Raw genomic sequence first — 20,032 nt, forward strand, 5'->3', positions numbered from 1 at the left:
TGCACAAGTGTATTTGGTCAATGAACAGACCAGACGGGCCTCTCCCACCTGGCTTGGATTGATGTGCTTTAATGTGACCGTCACATTTCTTGTCAAGTTGTTGACCGTCAGGTTTGCAACACTGGATGATATGACGTAGCTGATCAGAGAAAGGTTCTCCAGGGCAGGGTCCTAGCACACCAAAGAATCGACAAGATGGCAAGGGTAAAAATGAAATGTCATCAGAGAATTTTAGAGCTGGAAGAGACCCTACAGCCCACTTAATCCACATGGTTTATTTTACAATCTAGGGGAGAAACTGAGGGTCACCAAGTAATGTGACTTTAGAAAGAGCTTGTCTGGGGCGCCTGGATGGCTCGGTCGATTGAGCGTCCGGCTCTTGGTTTCAACTCAGGTCATGATCTCATGGTTCGTGGGATCGAGCCCTACGTCGGGCTCTGTGCTGACAATGCGGAGGCTGCTTGGGATTCCCTCTCTCTCCCTTGCTCTCTGCCCCTCCCCTGCTTGTATGTGCATGCGCACGCTCTCTCAAAATAAATAAACTTAACAAAAAAAAAAAAAAGAAAAAGAAAAAGAAACAGCTTGTTCCACTCTACAGTACTCTAAATACTGAGTTAAGTTTCACAAACTGACACAAAGGGGCCCTCGTGAATTGTATAGGGAATATAACATTAAGCCACTTAAACTGTGTGTTCTTGAGCAAGTTAAACCTCTCTGCGTTTCCATGTCCTCATCTGTAAAATCGGGATAATAATTTAATAGAAGTGCCAGTTATTGTTACTCATCATTACCAATATCGCCAGGTCCTGTTTAAAAATAAACTGCAGCTTTCAGTAGTTTGTTTGACTGATAGCAGATTTAAGAATATGTGAGAAACGAAACTGCTGCACTCCTAGATAAAACCTAAACCAAAAGCAGTTAGCATGAACTTTACCTGAAACAGGGCAGGCGTTTCAAAGAAGTTGAACTGAACCCTGGAAGCCAGCTCCACATCATGAGCTGGTAAATTACTCATCAGTGATGAAGGCAGAGTAATAATGCCAATACTGTTCTCAGGAGCCTGAGGTTCCAGAGAAACCTGAAAATCAAGTAAAGGATACCAAAAATGCCTGGGGCTAGTATAACGAAGAGGTGGAAAACGCGAAGAGGTGGAAGACGCGAGAACTAAGCTGGAGGATCCCGTAAAGGCATTTATTTGTGGTGCCTCTGTAAAATCGGTTGTTCTTGTGTCTGTGACTGCTCTGAAACTGGAGAGGATGTGTAGTTGGGCGATGAGGCCTCAGAGCAGGAAAGGAAACAATTTAAGGATACACAGAAATGGTCAGAAAGTCTAGGATATTACATGTCAATTACATAATGTCAACATTACATAACATGTACATGTCAACATTACATAACATGTACATGTCAACAGAACTGGGCGGAAAAAGTGCACGGTAACTGCAGACACACGAACTTGGCCATCTGTTAGGGTCAAGTCTTCATAGAACCACACGCACTAAACTTGCAAAGGGAAGACTATAAAAATTAAGTTAAAAGGCAAGACTTGGTTTTTCTTGGGTGTTTCCGGCCCCTAATCCCTATAATAGGTGGCTGGAAAACGCTAGGAGCAGGAATGATACTCAGCACCACTACTGAGACCAGTGCCATCGAAACACTTGTTAAAATATTGAAATGGGTTGATATGTAGTCGATGTCCCTGCTCTCTCGCCACTGGACACCTCTCCGCACCTGAGCAACACTACCCCCCTGCAAAACTTCCATGGTCTACCTGCTAAAGGGTTGACACCGGGCACAAAGACCTCTGAGATCCTGCTCCAGCCAAGACCAACGTCCTTTTTCTGATCCTGTGGTACCTCATTGTTCTAGATATTAAATACTTTGAGTATCGCCCCTGACTGTAAGCAGTAATTGCCTCCGTCATGGAGACTACAGTTATATACAAGAAAAGGTTTTTTCCACAACTGATTAGGATGTACCTGAAGATTTGCAGGGTCTTGGGCAGCAAAGGTAGTTGTGTCGAAATTACTAGCATTCACTCTGATCACGGCCAGAGCCAAAGAAGGGGAGGTTAGAGTTATGGTCTTGGTTGAAAAATTCAGCTGTAAGCCAATGTCATCCACTATTTTTAGCAATCTGCAAAGATAAGTGGTAGTTCGAATTCAGCACTCCCACTTTGTCTTCCCCATTCTAAGCAGAATATGCAGTAACAATTTAACGAGTCATTATGAACCTCTTATGTGGGAGAAAAATACTTGGCTATAATTAATCCTGATAAGAAGTATTCTTACAGTTAGAGGGTCTCCTCTATGACCACATCAGTTTGCGAAGTCATACCTTTGGGCCAGAGGAGCCAGCAAGGCAGGTGGGGAATGAAGGAGTTTGCTGACATGGTTTATCATTTCTCCCGCGAGGTTAGGCTCCAAGCTGCCCAAGGACAGAGCCTTCTCCATCTGGGACACTTGGTTCTCAAGATCAGAATCACCGCTGCTGCTGCCGGTGTAAACAATTTCTGTAACAGAGAGCCAAATCATTTTATGAACACATAATGGAAAAAATCACTAACAAAGAAACACACATAGACTCTATGTCCTGGCAAACGTACGCCTAGGTATTTGCCCCAGGGAAATGTAAACGTATCTTAAGAAGACTTGTCCGTGAATTTTTACAGGGGCCTTTTTCATAACAGTCCCAAACTGGAAACTCAAATGTCTATCAACTGAAGAATGGATAAACAAACCGTGATCCATCTATATAATGGACAATTATTCAGTAATTAAAAGGCAGGAGCTACTTGCAACAACATGGATGGATCTCCAGTTCTCCAACGTATTATGTTAACTGAAAGAAGCCGGACTCAAAAGGCTACATATTGTATGAGTCTCTTCATATGACATTTTAGAAAAATCCAAAGTACAGGAAAAATAAAACCGATCGGTGGTGGCCAGGGGCTGGGGGTAGTGGACAGGAGTGGACTATAAAGGAACACGAGGGAACTTTGGTGGTCGTGTGGCTGTTGGGTGCTTAATCCAACCTCACGGAACTATAAAAATTTCATCTATCCATAGATCTGGATGAGTTTTACTGTATGTAAATTATACTTCAAGAAACCTAACTGGGGTGCCTGGCCGGTTCAGTCGGTGGAGCACGTGACTCTTGATTTGGAGGTTTGTGAGTTCGAGCCCCACACTGGATGTAGAGACTACTTAAAAATAAAGTCTTTAAAAAAAAACAACAAACCTAACTGAACAAAATGTAAAAGCACATCAGTGTATTTAGTGTATATTTGTAAAAGTATAAACATACTTGTTTTTAATTTCTATCATGCGTACCGGATTTTACATGGATAACTAGAAGCTCTTTTTACGAAAAAGAGACTATTACGAAATTAGTAGCTGGACGACCAGCTGTAAGTTGGTTTTTAATAGTGCTTTTTAATTGGGAAATGATACAAACCTGTCTGGCAACGAAAAAGTCTCTTAATTCCACCACCTAACATCCTATTTCTTATTTTGCAGATTCCCTTCTTATCTCCATCCAGGTGTCGTAACATACTCTTATAAACATAGCGTACCAACTCTTCCTTGTTGTGTTCTTTTCACTTCATTCCAGGCCTGGAAAATGCCCCCAGGTTTCCATCGAGCTGTTCTTATGCGCAGCTGCAGTCGGTGAGCTCAGGTGACTTATCGACTTAGCGTATTTCATTACTCCTCTCTTGTGGGACTGTCAAGTTATGTCTACTTTTTAGCTACCGAGTAATTCCCCGACACATCTTTCATATGCATGTCACTTGGCTTCTGTTGCGTCACTGGCTGAAACCCCAGCCCCGCCCACAGAAGCACAGGCACAGCAGGCCACGTTGCTGGCCTTCCCGGGGAAATGGTCAGGTGGGATTCTGATGGTCACCGGGGATGGCTTTGCAAAGGTGGGCATTTTTAGGCCCAGGCTAACTAGTTTACTGAAGCCCCAATGATTTTATAATTTGGCCTAAAACGCCCATATTTATAAAAACAAATTGAGAGAGCAGTGCAAATTCAAAGAAACAGCAAGTCCCTCGGCAGAACTGGCAGAAGCTTCCAGTCTCCAGGGGACGCTCGCACGGTGGGGGAGGAGGCGGAGACCACAACCTCCACTCCAATCTCGTCACCGAGAACTTGGTTTTGCCTCCTACTCGCCGAAAATCCGAGGACAGTCTGATTCTGACTCACTGAATTGACCCTTCAGAGCATCCAGAATTCTCTCTGGCGTCTTTCGCTCTTGCCTTTATCTCTTTACCCGTGAGCCTACTTTGTGTACGGGGAGCCCTCTGCAGTTTCCATGGCATCCTCATGTGAAGCACCATTCTAAACCTAGTGCAGCTAGTGTGGTTATTTCCGTCTTTAAGTCCCCCAGGCTGGGTCAGGAGGAGCTAAGTGGCCTCTCCCAGATCGCGCTGCCTGCGAGGGCCCCTGCAGACCCACATCTGTCGCTCTGTGACTGACTTTCAGGGCTGCAGAGTTTTTCTTTCTAAGTGGAATTACTGAATTTAATAGTTCAAAAGTTTTCTCTTCGCAATGTTGAAAACAGTGAGCTCCCAACCTTTTGTAGGAGAAAGAAACCTGTAAAGTAAGTCATCTCGGTAGAATATGCTAAGATCTACTCGCCTCAGGGCTATTTCTGTGTTCTATGAAAGCCTGCAGGAAAGCTCTCGATACCGAGCAGACATCGTAAAAAGAAAGGTCCAACGTGGTCTTACTACAGATACCTCGATTTGGCAGGCCGGCATCTGCCAGATTGTAACACACGTAGCAGCAGCTCGGATCCTCATATTTACCTGTCTCGTCAGGAGGTGTGTTGGTCGTGATGACATTCACGGGGACAGACGTGGTGGGGGAGGAAAGTGAGGATTTCACGGGTGGCAGGGTGTGGGAAAGATCAGTCTGGGGCAGAGGGGAAGAGACAGTTCCAGATTTGGGGGGCGTATCCACGGTAGGGCTGGAAGCAATGAGAGCTGTCGGCTGGGGAGAAGGAAGGTGAATCGCTCGTGTCGGAGAGGCAGGGTTCTGGGTTACAGGTGGGTGGCTGAGAGGTTCCGCAGAAGAGAAGGCACCGGAGACCTGGGCCAGAACGGTGGCCTGAGGAGCAGCTGGGGTGGAACCGCTAGAAGAAATCGGTGGGCCATCTGGGCGACCAGCAAGACATACAACAGGATCCTGCGGGTCGCTAAAGGGGAGAATGAGAGAGATGCACGTGAGACCCGAATGAGCGAGACAGAGGCTCGCCTCCTCTGGCAATCATCCGGCACCACCAAGGCGACCTGGCTCCATCGGGGACCTGCCACTCCCAGCCTCCGCCCCTGCACACCTTCTGTGCCCTTGCCACTGGCCCCCTGCCCCTGCCCCCTTCTACCACTTCCTCCCCGGGAGAGGAGTTAGCCAGGAGGGATGCTCTTTTATGGATTCCCAGTTCTGGTTCACTCAATCACCCCTCCTCTCGGGCTCTCGTGCCTTATCCCCTATCATTCAGTTGAGGGGATCTTGCAACACCTCTATGTGCTCCTGGGGGAGGGGAGCGGTTAAATGCCTTTACCCAACTGTGGTTTTCATATATTAGGAATCTGTCTCTTACGGTTTTTTTAGACTTTACAAAAGCGTGTTCTCAAAAAAGGAGAATCACATGCCCAAACTGTTCCTAACGTACTGAAAGGTTTTCTAAAAACTTAAATGCCAAAATATCATTTTCCTTCAGTACTCAAATCCACATTGACAAAACTGGCTCATCATTTGTAGAACAATTGATTTGACTTTGAAGCTAAAGCACGTCCATTTCAAAACTACGTCCATAACAAATTCACACTCTTGTGTCAACTCAGTATTAACATGCGGTACAAAAGGGCATGGCATAAATTGAAAAGCAGCTCTAAAAAAAAAAAAAGAAAAGAAAAGCAGCTCTAAATGTATCAATACCAAGAAAATGTTCTTCAAGTTTTCCCTGTAGTTTTTGTGAAGTACATAATTCGGTCAATTACAATTACAATCTTCCGGGTGTTGATCCATTATCAGAAAAATGTGGAAATCATTATTATTGATTTGGATCATGGAACTTATTTCAGCAAATTCTCATACTAGTCTTAGTGAGCCACCAGTGAGCCTCTCCTTTCCCGGAAACCTCAAATTTACCTCACTCATACGCAGCGTGGTATTGGCTGGGATAGGTAAACCACACCGCCATTTGTTTTCTTCGATTTACTGAATTTTGTTTCAAGAAAATCTTGAAGTGAGGTTAATGACACATAAACTTCTGTGAAACCGATGAACATAGGAATCTGTCGGAATCGATTTTCTACTGCTATAGCCTGGCATGATGCTAACTGGCACACAGGTAGTGAGCAGGAAACGTTTGCTGAACGAAGAAAATGAATGAAGCTGAGGCCACAGGGGTCCCCAGCCTGTGAATCAGCTACGCCCTCAATGTTGCTTTAGCCCAGCGGTTTTCAGCCTAGGCTGTGCGGGAGAACAACCCTGAAGACTTTTAAAAAATAGAGAGATTTCTGTGGCCTATCCCTCGGTGTGTGTTCTAGTTGGTCTCGGCGCAGGGGTGAGGATCCCAGGCCCGTATTATTTTCATGGCATGGAAGCTTGAGAAGAACTCGTCTGCTATCGACATCCACCAGTCCTGGGGTGGGAGGAAGAACAACCAGAGGGGGCAACAAACTGTTACCTAGGGAAGCCTCTGATGGATCCAGTTTTAGCTGATGACTTAAGAGCACCAACTAGAAGATGTTCTTAGAGCCTCTCTTGGGCGAGAGGAAGAAGGAATATTAGGTTGAGGAACCCGAGGCAAGTGACACCCATAAAGAGAAATGTCGGCTCGGTCCAGTCTGGCCAGACACCCGGCGGAGGCCTCTCTACACAGCCTGACGTTCAGGATGGCGGTGTGAACAAAGGGGCGCCAGACAGTCAGAAAGGTGACGCGTCGAGAAGCCTTGGCTGAGGCTCCAGCTCTCATTCCTCTTGTAGGCAATCCACCCGACTTCTCTGAGACTCTGTTCTCTGAATTGTATACTCCAGCAACTCACGGGGCCAAGTCATGGCAAAGGTGCTTTACGAAGTATAAATTAAATTTCCTTCTTACATCTGGGGGTCGGCGGCAGCCAAACCCCCAAGCACGAGGGTTCCCGTTCACGGGGCTCCACCACGAAGAGGCTACCCTCTGTCTAATTCTGCCCGCTCTCCTGCTATTCGGAGCCCTCTGTCCGTTGGCAGAGGCGCACGGGGAGTGGCAGGACAGTGGTGGGCAAAGCCAACTATATATTAGAATCGTCAGAGCACTTCAGCACCAGTGCTGGGGCTCCTGCCCCAGACCAACTGCACTGGAATCTCTGGGGTGGGTACTGGTATCCATATTTGTTTTAATATGCTTCTTCACTGAGGTGTAGCCCACGTACAGTAGAGTGTACTAATCTTACATTTAGAACTTGAAGAATTTTGATATACGTATACACCCGTATCATCACCGCCCAGATCAAAACAGAGTATTTCCGGCACCCAAGAAGACCACTTTGACACATCAGTAGGATTTAAAGGGCCCAAGGTGTTTGCAATACGCAGCCAACCTTAAGAACCAATGCATCGGAAAGACCCTGAGCCGTCACCTAATTCTAGCCTAGTGGTTCTCACGTTTGGCCACACGTTAGAGTCACCCCACGCGGAAATTCTGAGAAATACAGAAGCCTGGGCTACACCCCAGACCAATGACATCATGAACCGGCAGCACTGGCTTCACCTGGGAACAGCACCAGAAATACAGAATCTCAGGCCTCTCCCAGACCTGGTGGATGGAAATCTTAACAAGGCCCTCTGGGACCGTATGCACAGTAACCTTTGGGAAGGGCTGATAGGACTTACTTCCTCATTTTACAAAGGAGGAACCCGAGACTTATTTCTGTTTATAAAGAAGCAACAGCCGGACACACAGCTCGTTGATGACAGAGCCCTAGCCAGACACTGAGTTCATCCTCTGCTCGCTTTTCTGTGTCCTGCTTCTTTTTCCTAACAGCTCTTTGAATAGCAGCCATCAGAGGTCTGTGGGGCTGCCTCAAAAGAGCTATGGTATCTTCATCTGATCTAATACTTCTAGAAATTCCATCTCCCAAATGGGCCTCAACCCTCCAGCTTAATGGGGCATGTTAAGCCTAAAACTTAAATACTGTTTACTTTTTACTGCGGAAAATGCTATGAATTCTGAAGTCCTTCAGCTATTCCTTGAGGTCCAATGTTTAATATATCCCAGGAATATGGCTCACACAGGGCAGAAAGCTACAGTTAGCGTTCCGTCCCCATTTAAGAAGTTTTACGTTGAGAAACGTATGTCCTTTTGTTCAAATACAAATTTTACCTGATTGTAATAAAGTATGGAAAATGCTGCAAAGAAAAAAAGGAAAAGTAAACAAAATACTGCCTGTACTGACAGTAGGGAGGCCAATCACTGGGAACCCCTGTGAGTATTTTCATTCATTCACTCCCTAGCTTTTCCTACGTATATTTTTATACACCTGTGATCACGTCGTCCATAACTTTGGGGTCACCTGCTACTTTGGAGCGTCTGACTCTCAGTTTCCCTCCACTGATGTGGTGAATTTAGGGCAGTGGTTCTCAACATTGGCTGCACATTAGAATGACCAAGAGGGCTTTTAAAAACCTTAATGCCTAGGCTGTGTCCCAGACCAATTAAATCCGAATCGCTGAGGGTAGGAGACTGGAAATAAAAGATTTTCAAAAAAAATTTTAATGGAATTAATTTTAGGCGTACGGAAAAATTGCAAAGATAACACAGTTGTGTATCCCCCTAACCCGGCTTCCCCCAATGTTAACATCTAATGTCTGGAATTGGGACCGAATAGCTATGAACATTTAGCATGTGACACAGATGGCATCTCAAGTCACTGAGAAAAAGACTTTTTAATAAATGGCACAGGATCACTGGCTAAACAGTTTGGAAAAGATTAAATTAGACCCGTACTTCACACCACACACAAGAATATACTCCAAGTGGATTTAATGTAAAAAAAAAAAAAAAATGAAACCATATAAATAGTAGAAAACTTCAAGGGTGAATTCGCCCATAACCTGGGCATAGAGAAAGGCTTTCTAACTAAGACTCCAAATCCACAGGCAATAAAAGAAAAGACTAGTAAATTTAGCTACATTTTTAAAAAATTTAACTGACGTGACAAAAACATAAAGTCGAAAGATAACTGACAAACTAGAAGTAAATATTTGCAGCATGTACCACAAAGGGTATTGATGTCCCTAGTTTACAAAGGACTCTCAAAAGGTGATCAAATATCCACTAGAAAAAGTGGGAAAAGACATAAACACACAATTAACAAGAAAGATACAAAAATGACCCCCAAATACATGAAAAACGTTCAAACGGTCCTCATAAGAGAAGCGCCAATTAAAAATAACAGTGAGATACCCTTTCTCAACTACCACACCAGAGAAATTTAAAAATATGAGGACATTCAGTTGGTGAGATTTGCGTGGGGGGGGGGTATGTCAGAATATTTGTAATACTCCCTAGGTGATTTTAACTTGCAACCAAGATTGCAAACCATTGTTTCAAGGTAATGGTCCAAACGGAAACTTGATACAAGAGAATAATGCATTTTGCCTAAAACTGAAAGCCCTTCTTCACTATCGATATTCCAAAATTCCTTGGCCAGCATGGTGATTAAATAGTGTTGTTGTTGTTATTATTATGATGATTATTATCACTTTTAGGAAAAGGGTCAGCATATTTGCTACATACCATTGCAGCTTTTCTAACTCTTCCGGGGAGGAAGGGCAGGGTATCCTGACAGAACAGCAGCACTGTTCTGGAGGAGGCAACAGAAAAGAAAGAAGAAAATACACGGTCAAGGATAAGACAAGACAGAAGCTCAGATCCATCAAGGATTAGGATTCCTACACCGACTACATTTTAAAGAGCATTTGTCTGAAACATGATAAAATAAACGAGATACCATTATATCGACAATTATGCATTCATACTCGGTGCTCGAAATATTTATTGAGTGAATAATTCGGGGGTGGTTATACATCTGCAATTATCAGTTGCTCTTCAGCAACTTCTAAGAATTCAGAAGTAAATCCATCTCGGCAGCAATCGACCAAACGCTCCCAAGAGAAGTCAGTCCCCTTCACTCAGTAGGGTTTGTTCTACCATGTTTTCAAATAAGGTATACTGAAACTCTATTGAGAAAGCAAGAAAACCCACCTTTTAGAGCTCTCTAAATACTGCCCAAGACTCATGTTTAAGTTTATCGATTACATTTTCAGTTTTACACAGAACACATCAGAGTCATATGAAAACAAACACGGCAATAAAGACAGAGAGAGAGAACTTACCCATCGGTCGAATCTTTACTCTTTTCAAAGCGACCATTACAGCACATATGTTCATTGTTTTATTCATTTTTATTGTGAATGTACAATTTAATGTGCTGTAAAGAGAAATATATTTATATAACCAGAATGTTACTAAACTGGAAACCGACCTACGTATTTGTAAATGTTTTTTCAAACTTGGGAGTGAGAAAAGGAGGCACTGATGCTGCTAACTTGCAACGTCAGCCCAATAAGCTTGTGAAGACCCATGGCCTTCTACCATGAGCCATTTATACAGGTTTCCATTCACAGAGGTTGCAAACCACAGACCCTCTGACCGCACACAGCTGCTGATTCATTCTGCCCGTCGTAACCATGAACTGGCAAAGACAAGCATCTTAACATCTAGCCTTAACCCCAGCTGGCTACTTGCCTAGTATCTGTAGACATTTGAATTTCTATCATGGGAGCCCTTTCACATACCAGCCCAGACGAACATCAAGGTCTCTTAAATCCAAAAATCTCTGGCAATTCAATCTAGATGATCAGATAACCCGCAACTTAAGACATTATCGCTTTTTTTTTTTTTTACTTCAGTCTTGGTTTACGTGAAAAAATGTTAATGTTGCAAATAATAAAAAAGTGGTGAGTGACACGAACTAAGTATATATAGCGGATAGGGATTCAATCCAGAATTTCATGGAAGAATTGCCAGTATTTGTACCAGTGAATACCGTGATGAGCAGAAACTGTCATTTTCTAGGACTTTTACTCTCACAGAATGCTCGGGATTCAGGTGGCGAGATTACTGACCTACACGAGCCATTCGCTTATGCAGCCAACACAGCCAATGGACACAATTTAAAATGATCACCTGTGCCACATCAAATAATTGTCAGGCAATCTCATATTCATCCTCGCACACACCTTTTAATTTCTTTTCTCTTCCTTTCCCATCTTTTCCTTCCCTCTCTCCTTTTTCTCCCAAGCACCATATTATGTTCCTTCTTCTCTGTCTGGCCTATCACTAGACTGGACCACTGGGAGCCATTTCTTGGTTGCAGTGGTGGCCCTTGGGGCTAAGGACACTGATGATGCTCAGCGTCACAGAACCGGAGGCAATGGCCCAATACCACTCATCCCTCTGTGATTCATAATGAAATGAGAAGATGGATGTGACAGAACAGTGTTTCAAAGAATAAAAACATATATCCAAAATGTCATTAATATGTATTTATTTTAGAGGAACACATGTAAATTTGCAACCTAAGACTCCTCAATACTTTATTTCTCATGAGTAGAGAAACAATATGTATAAAAATATTAAAAATGACTCACCTTTGGGCCTCTGCTGTAGCACACACTATAAAATAAGTCTGAAACAAACAAACAACATACACACACACACACACACACACACACACACACACACACACATATATTACTTTGACAGTTGAGAATGTCAGACAAAACAACCCAGGACTAATCACAGCATCACAGAATCTTAGAACCACAATAACCCCCAAGGATCATCCAGTTCACATTCCTATCAGATTCCTGACGCATCATCAAAGCTATTCAGGGCATAAAGGCTCTACTTGCATACTTCTACTGTCCAGGGAACTCACTACCACACAAGGGAGCTCATTCTGGAGCCCTCATTTTAAGAAACTTTTGGTTTTACATGAAGGAAAATCTACCCCCTTGTAACAACTATCCATTGTGCCCAGTTCTGATTTCCGGAGTAACAGAACTAGTCTACTTAGTGTTTTTCACATGACAGATTTGGGGAAGTTTGAATACATTTTTCCTCAGGAACGCAGAGATCCATGCTTTCCCCCAAATAGAACAGTAATTACAAACAAGGTATAGGATGTACTGTGATTACCTCACTTAAGGTTTGCAGGGTTTTGTTTAGCTCTGATCGCCTGTGAATAAAACGAGAGAAAATGACATGAAGGAGATCACTGGTGATGTGAAATTCAAAACAAGTTAGATTTTTAGCAATTAAATTAAGCCTATGGTATTTATTGCCTGCAGTGTTCACTTTGAAGTAACACTGGGTATAATGAGATTCCTATGTGAGAAAAATAAATTATTTCTATGACAAGGGAAACTGACCAGACAGAAGCCGTAGAAGGTCTAGCCAACAGCAAGATATAAATTACAGTTGAACAATCTTGTTACTCATTAGGCTGCTGCAACCCCCAGGCAGCTTCTTCTGGCAGAGGGCCGGAGAAAGAACTGGCCCGAGGGCAAATTTCTGAAAGGGGTCCACCACTCACCATGGGCCCCTGCAACCGCACCTCTCATTTGCACCTCTCATTTCTTCCCTCATTTCTCCCTTGTTCCCTCTCCACCTGCCCCCACCTGCCCTCTAGCACCCTCCAGCATCCCCTTCCCCTCCTCTCCAGAATTTCCCTCTTTCCTCTCCTGCCGTCCCACTCAACAACACTTTTATTTCTTCAGTGTGGGAGAGCTTCACGGGAAGTTGGGACAACTTAGATACTTAGGACATCCTTTGGTACCCTGGACAGGTCACGTTCATTGTAGTGATTGTACCGTACCGTTACTTGTTTGCATCCTAGGTCTATTCTACCAGACTCCAGATTTCTGGTTCTAAAAATTGGCCTCATGCTGGAACCACCAAGGGAGCATTCAAAAATACCAGTGTCTGCGTCTCAGCCCCCAAATACAGATTTAATTGTTATAGGGTGTGCCTGGGCATCAGAATTTTTTGAAAGCTCCCCAGGTGATTTTAATATGCAGCCAAGGTAGAGAACCACTGTTCTAGAACCAGTTTTCCATCATCAGAGTTGGGTTTATCCCCAAGGCCAAACACATAGTAGGTGCTCAACAAATGCTTCATGGCTTCAAATGAACTCGGTATTTCAAGTCTAGTAATTAAGCTGTATTACAAGTATGCAAAGCTGTGTTCTATTTATGAATCTGTGAGTTGAAAAAAATGTGTCTTATCACTATTGTTTCTCATCTCAAGTTTAAGATACTTCAAGGGCATTGATATCTTCTGCTTTTTATTTCACATATATACTATACTTTGAATAGCTAGGAAAGTTAGATTTTTCTCAGGAGGTAAAAAAAAAAAAATAGGCATAAAGGACAGGAATATCACCTCTGCCCATCCCACTTTAACTGTTTGCCACTATAAACTCAGCAGAGCCCTAGAGACGTTTGATATCCACCAGGTAGGCTCTGGGCCTCCTCTCCACCTAGGCATCGCTGAATCATCAAAAGCAGCCAGGTCAAAATGCTAACTGAAAGGAAGACCCTTAAGAGGACCTTTGTTTCCTTTTGTTTTGACCTCGGGGAGGTTTTTTCCTTCAGGGTCGTCCCAAATGGTCCCCAGAGCTTTGGGTTTGTTTCAAAAGTTTATGAAAACCTCATTTGAGAGGTAGCAGCAAGGTTGAGAGAAGACGAATTTTGTCTCTAATGCTGTTTCCCTGCACGAGGGTGAACACATGACGTTTCCCCTCCCAGTGACAGTCAGGTAAGACTGTCTCTGGGCCTGACATTTTGACCTTTTGCCTAACGGGGAGCTTCCATGTGTAATGTATTTCTCATTGTCTGTGCTTGTCCTTATAAGCTGCTATCTACCTAACAAAGAGCTCTCTCTGACTTTTGAATGACTGATGTTTCCCGAAAGCATGAACAAACGGTATACCTGCCATCCTACCTTGAACTCTTTCAACCTTTCTGGCTACCAAATCGTATTAAAACTCAAATACCAATTCAAATGGAGCTCTTACATACTTTCAGATCATCAAAGAGAACAGCCTCATAAGGATATTAGGTGATGGCCAGTGACTACCAATGCTAATTTGCTAAGAACTCAAGAACCAATTCTTTATAACCTTCGGGTCTATTTCCTATTCTCGGTTTCCAAAAGTAAAGGTAGCTCAACAAGTATCTTTCCATCGTTGATGTCTTAACTTTTCAATCAAGCAGCAGATTACTCACTTGAGTTCACTTAGAGACAGGACTCCAGATAAGGTGCCATTAGCCAGATTTTGATTCTGTAGAAGCACAAAATCATTAAGAATATAACAAATACCGTTGTGTTTTTTTACACTCTCTAACAAGAAGTTGTTCTCCAGTTTCGTTGGCCACCCAAAGAACTACACCCCAAAGACTGAATGCTAACTGCTTGGAGTATTACCTAGCGAACGATCAAATCCATATTGACTGAGCTAGTTTTTGTTTCTGTATCTCCTTTAAAAATATTCTGAATCAGCAAGTCTAATGTGCTAATTAATTTCGTCATTCCAAGGGTTCCCCCAAAAGAACACTAGTAAAGCTCTCCACAGGAAAGGTCCCGGAGTTAAGTGAAAGATCCCAATGTGAAAAGGGAAACTTAGTAGCAGCCATCACCCCATTTGTAGCACGTAGCCCATTGCCTGGCACATAGTAGGTGCTCAGGAAATATTCACTGAATGAACAATCTACATTTAGCTGGGCTCCTCTGAACCAATCTAGGTTATGGGAAGTATATGCATCCAAATCCCCCATGGGGTGGAACGGGATCAGAATCAGAAGACTGTTCTTAGACCCAATCCATTTCTTATTGCTAGAAGTTTCTAATATAATTTTAAAATTTAAAAGGCAATAGAATTCCATCATATCAACATTCAGCAAGTCTAGTGAAAACCAAAATACGATTATTAAAAAAAATACCATGATTATTATGAAGTCAAACCCTCTTGACAAAGCTAGTGATTCAACAACACATATTTTATTTAATTTTGGTCATAAAAATAAATATGCCAAATACCATAAATAAACTGTACCTTAAACAAATCTTTAAATGCACAAGCACTTGCTTTTTAAGTTAGCAATAAAAAAAATCTTTAAAACGTACCTGAGTAACACTGCTTTCTTCATATTGAAACATTATCTCACCTCTAAAAAATGCTAAAAATAAATTTTCAAAACAAAATTTGAGACTTCCATCCTTAGGGCTTAAGGATTACTACAACACAGGAAAAGGATTATCAAATTACTTTATAAACGGTTTCATCAAATTCTTTGTAGGTACTCACGGTTACTGTCTTTTCTAGCAGAAGGTTAGTCAATGACTCAATTTTCAGAAAATGTGAACTATAAATTTTATGTGGGAATGCAGAAAGAGAAAAAACTTGTCTCCTTGTCAAGAAATTCTAATCCTACACGCTTCTCATCAGAGCTTTGTTTCCCATAAAGATACTAACTGGGGGAACTGTGGCTCTAACATTAAAAATCTTTTCGGGCTGTTTTCATTGCCCAATGAAGGAGGGAGGGGAAAAGTGTTTTTCAGCAATTAAGCAATCTTGTGAAAGTCTATTCATTCCTTGCCATTTTGGGTTTTTTTTTTTTTTTCCCTTTAAAATATAGTACCAAACGCAATCTCTCTCCTAGGAACAAAGTTGAGATTTTGCTCTTGAAATCTGAAAAGTGTGCAGGGAGAATCCTTTCTTTAGTGGAATAATGAAATCTGAAAAGTGTGCAGGGAGAATCCTTTCTTTAGTGGAATAACTCATTGTGGCTTTCATTCTAGAAACACCAGAAAACTCTACTCTTAAAATGCTCACTTTGGGAGATACAGAACCCATTTTAAGTCGACCTGTTTCCTACAGGGTATACTCGGAGGAGCTCAGATTCTATCGGAAAAAAAAAAGAAAATAGAGACTCCTTAACAGAAGCATATTGCGTGCACTTCATAATCTACAGAGACAGAAAACTGGCCTCGTAAGCAGAAGGGCAAAGAGGCCATAAAAACTAAAGCAGGTGTCAGCTACCTTTTTCGTGAAAGATCAGATATCTGAGGTTTTGTGGGCCATATGTTCTGTCAGAACTACTCAACTAGGCATGAAAGCAGCCAGACCCTATGTATGTGAATGACATTGCTACATTCCAATAAAACTTTATTTACTAAAACAGGCGGCAGGCTTTATTTAGACTACGAGCAGTAGTTTGTCGCCTCCGGAACTAGAAGGTCGAATGCTTTCTCAGCTCATCTTTTGTAACAACCCAAAGTACAACTGATTCTCATAACCAGGTTGGTCCACTTTCACTTAAAACAGCTGACAAAAGGGGCGCCTGGGTGGCTCGGTCGGTTAAGCATCCGACTTCGGCTCAGGTCATGATCTCATAGTTTGTGGGATCGAGCCTCACATCGGGCTCTGTGCTGACAGCTCAGAGCCTGGAGCCTGCTTCAGATTCTGTGTCTCCCTCTCTCTCTGCCCCTCCTCTGCTCATGCTCTGTCCTTCTGTACCTCTCAAAAATAAATTAAAATGTTAAAAAAAAAAAAAAAAAGAATGACAAAGCCACTAGTCCAGTGATTAACCAGATTCATCCATTCTGGCCACTTTTCTACCGAGAACCTCAACTTCTGCATACTGATATCGAAATCTCACTTGATGCAGTGCATAATTATTAAAAGTAAAGATACTTGACATATACACAGAATTACTCATCCATTTTTGAAAAAATTCTTAGCTCTTAAAATTTATTGAGCGTGTGCATGTGTGTGCGCACCTGCGGACAGCCACAATTTCTCTCCCTCACCCGTCCGTTCTCCAAGTCCATCCTCCGGTCTGGTGGAATGCGTGCTGAGTTTCACAAATGTGCTGGGAGCACAGCGGTAGCAGAAAAACCAGGAAGCCACCACCTTTTGACCCTCAGCCTAACTCTGCCTGGTCGGCTCCCAGTTTTTTCAACAGCCTCCATTTCCATTAAGGAACTCAGACTGGAACCTGCAAGAAGTGAAGGTTTCTAGTTTCTGGCAGGATATCATGGAATTTCTGGTGCCAAAAAAGTTGGTTCCCTGATGAGGCTGTTTTCACCAGACACTAAAACAAATGGTCAATTCAGTTGCCTAACTGGGGAAAACATTACTCCAACCAGCTTCCTGGCATCTGTTATTCAAGATGACCAGTTTTTTTTTGACTAAACGTTCAATTTTCAAAGTTATCAAACATTATGTAGACACAACACTAAACTAGACATTAGTCACCAGTCCAAAACACAGATGAAGCATAAAAATAATGAAATTATGGAGGATTCAGTAGAGTAGGGTAAGCGAAGATGCAGGGAAGGAGGGAGAGAGAGAGAGACAGAGAGAGAGAGAGACAGAGAGAGATACACAATATATGAAAGTGAAATGAACCTAACAAGTTTTTTCCCCTTAATCAAAGCCAGATAATATTTTCCTACTGTATTCTACCTGGTACACACTATCAGCAGAAAGCTCATACGAGGAAATCTCACATGCACACAAATAGAAAATGTTTGTGGACCATTCTTTGAATACAAAGTTTTCTTGTTTTCCAGCACCATTCCAACCTTAACTCATTTTTCCTGAAATTGTTTCCTATGTTTTTCAAACACATTATTAAACAGAACAAAAAGAACAGACTGAAAGGAAAACATTCCCACAAGAATGGTTTTTGAAGACTTTAATATTACAACATACTCCGTTACCTTCCTCTTCTCTCTTCTCACGATCCAGTTCTGACCTGCCACACCACGTGTTTATGTTTGTTACATCTGCTTTCATTGGTTTTAACAAGGAAGGGAACCCAGAGAGCCAAACCGACGTGAGAAAAATGGTTGTTTCATTCCTTCTGGCCCATGGCAGAAGGGGAAATATTCCCATTTCAAAAATAGCGTGTTCTCAAGAGATTTCCATCTTAATTTTAAGAAATAGTGGACAGTGTGGGCTAAAGATGGCAAAATACACTATGGACACTACTGGAATTAGCATCCAGTTAAACTAGGTGGACGTGAGGTTTTCAACATGCTTAGAGCAGTTTATTTTATTTTCGGCAAAAGATGACACCCTGTTTCTAAGCTTTCATATTTAAGGTTCTGTGGAAAAGCTTGAGGGATTTATATACCAGAAGTTGCTTTCAATAATTAAGTTCACTACTTAATATATTCATAAGTCAACCTTAAGGGCATTAGTTATGGATTTAAAGCTATGATGAAAAATAGTTGGTGTGGACCTTCGTGTTCTCATATTAAGTATATGTGCTGCCGAAGCGAGCACATCGTGTTCTCATATTAAGGAAGTTAATCTATCATCTCACTAAGCAATGGGAAGATAATTTCAGGCAGATGTCAAATTTGCTTTTGTCTTCATTTGGGACTTCTTAGTAGCCGGGCGGTACAAAAAGAGACAGATCAGAGAGATACACATCACATACTCAACAGGAGAAAAACAAACCTTTGCTCCCCACGGGGCGCATTCACCTGGTAGCGTGTAATGTACATAAGCACTAACCTGAGTCACTGCAAATAGATGACAAATTGCAGACATTTCCCTGGGGTTTGACTCCTGCAAAGAAAACACGACCCAACCGGTTAAACATGTCATCAAGAGAACTCACAAATGTACATATCAAACGTGGAGCAAAAATATGCTAAGTTGGCTACAACTGGCTGGATGAATTCCACAAAGGCTAAAGAAATGAGCTTTCGTTTCTTAGTTGGCCAGCTCCAGAACTTCCTTCTTTACTATCGTTCAGTATGTCACTCACTGTCTGATCCCCTACTCCTCCCTAAAAATATTTTTGTCCCATTCCAAATTAATCCCTCCCCTGTCCAATATAAAAAGAACAGTGTGAATGCAAACCCAGTATAGAGACTTTAAATGGAACAGCCCTTACTCAGAGATCCTCCTTCCTTTCCTGGGCAGGGGAGTCCATGAACACTCTAATATTTCCTTGTGCAAATGTATGTAAGAAATAACACCAATGTCATGATGTTATTGCACCTAGGCAAAAACGACAAAACTCAAAAACTATTTGCTGAACAACTACCGTATTCGACAGGCTTTGGAATGATGCAGATACAGACCCTGCCCTCAATGAGCATACAATCTAGGAAGCGATACTGGCCAGAAAATAAACAGTTATGGGGGGCGCCTGGATGGCTCAGTCGGTCAAGCGTCCGACTTCGGCTCAGGTCATCATCTCACGGTTCGTGGTTTCGAGCCCCGCGTGGGGCTCTGTGCTGACAGCTCAGAGCCTGGAGCCCGCTTCGGATTCTGTGCCTCCCTCGCTCTCTGCCCCTCCCCCGCTCATGCTCTGTCTCTGTCTCAAAAATAAATAAACATTAAAAAGAAAAAAGTCATAGTGAAGGCAAAATGGAGACACAGCCAGGACAACAAACTATACAGGCATACGAAAGAGGCAGAGATGAATGGGAGATGAAATAAGCCATGTGAGAACAAAACATTCCATACATATTCACCTAAAAAGCACTTTCTTCTTTGGTGAAAGGAGACGTACATCTTCTTTGATTTGAAAAGAGCTCCAGGTTTACTCCCCTAAAAATCTTGCCTTCATTAATTTCATCCTTTTGGCGAAGTATAAGAAAACCACAGCAAATGTGAGGGGCAAATGCTCGTCATGTATTCAGCAAAGTGCCAAGAGGGAAAGGTTGTTACGGAGTATTTTGCTGTCCTTGTTAGGTCTGGTTTGGTCAGAATTACGTATGCAATGTCTGATTGCTATTTTATCTCCATTGTGCTTTTTGGGTGCTTAATTGTTTCTGAAGAGAACAACTCTGGACACAGACTAAAATTACAACTTGTGTTTAGTGCATGGGAAATGGTTTCTGCCAGGGTGATTTAGTTGGTGCATAGGCATCACCCTTCAACTAA

The 20,032-nt window shown here is 42.5% G+C and overlaps 1 protein-coding gene across 3 annotated transcripts in view; it reads right to left on the reverse strand.

Annotated features, from left to right (window-relative positions):
- The window catches only part of ADGRG2 (adhesion G protein-coupled receptor G2), a 67,663-nt gene that overhangs the window by 14,875 nt on the left and 32,756 nt on the right, over positions 1-20,032 (reverse strand). For all 3 annotated transcript variants that reach the window (XM_047075971.1, XM_047075972.1, XM_047075970.1), the window contains exons 7-18: positions 18,650-18,703; positions 15,247-15,299; positions 14,349-14,404; positions 12,259-12,298; positions 11,709-11,746; positions 10,392-10,486; positions 9,793-9,859; positions 4,814-5,202; positions 2,338-2,512; positions 1,980-2,136; positions 935-1,078; positions 49-171 (exon numbers count right to left, since the gene is read on the reverse strand). In XM_047075971.1, coding sequence (XP_046931927.1) covers positions 49-171; positions 935-1,078; positions 1,980-2,136; positions 2,338-2,512; positions 4,814-5,202; positions 9,793-9,859; positions 10,392-10,486; positions 11,709-11,746; positions 12,259-12,298; positions 14,349-14,404; positions 15,247-15,299; positions 18,650-18,703 — 1,391 coding nt within the window. The remainder of the gene's footprint in view (positions 1-48; positions 172-934; positions 1,079-1,979; positions 2,137-2,337; positions 2,513-4,813; positions 5,203-9,792; positions 9,860-10,391; positions 10,487-11,708; positions 11,747-12,258; positions 12,299-14,348; positions 14,405-15,246; positions 15,300-18,649; positions 18,704-20,032) is intronic.

Source organism: Lynx rufus, unplaced genomic scaffold (assembly GCF_022079265.1).
Source record: "Lynx rufus isolate CCGP_SWC_20201006 ecotype Redwood Valley unplaced genomic scaffold, mLynRuf1.p SCAF_14, whole genome shotgun sequence".
Classification (NCBI taxonomy): domain Eukaryota; kingdom Metazoa; phylum Chordata; class Mammalia; order Carnivora; family Felidae; genus Lynx; species Lynx rufus.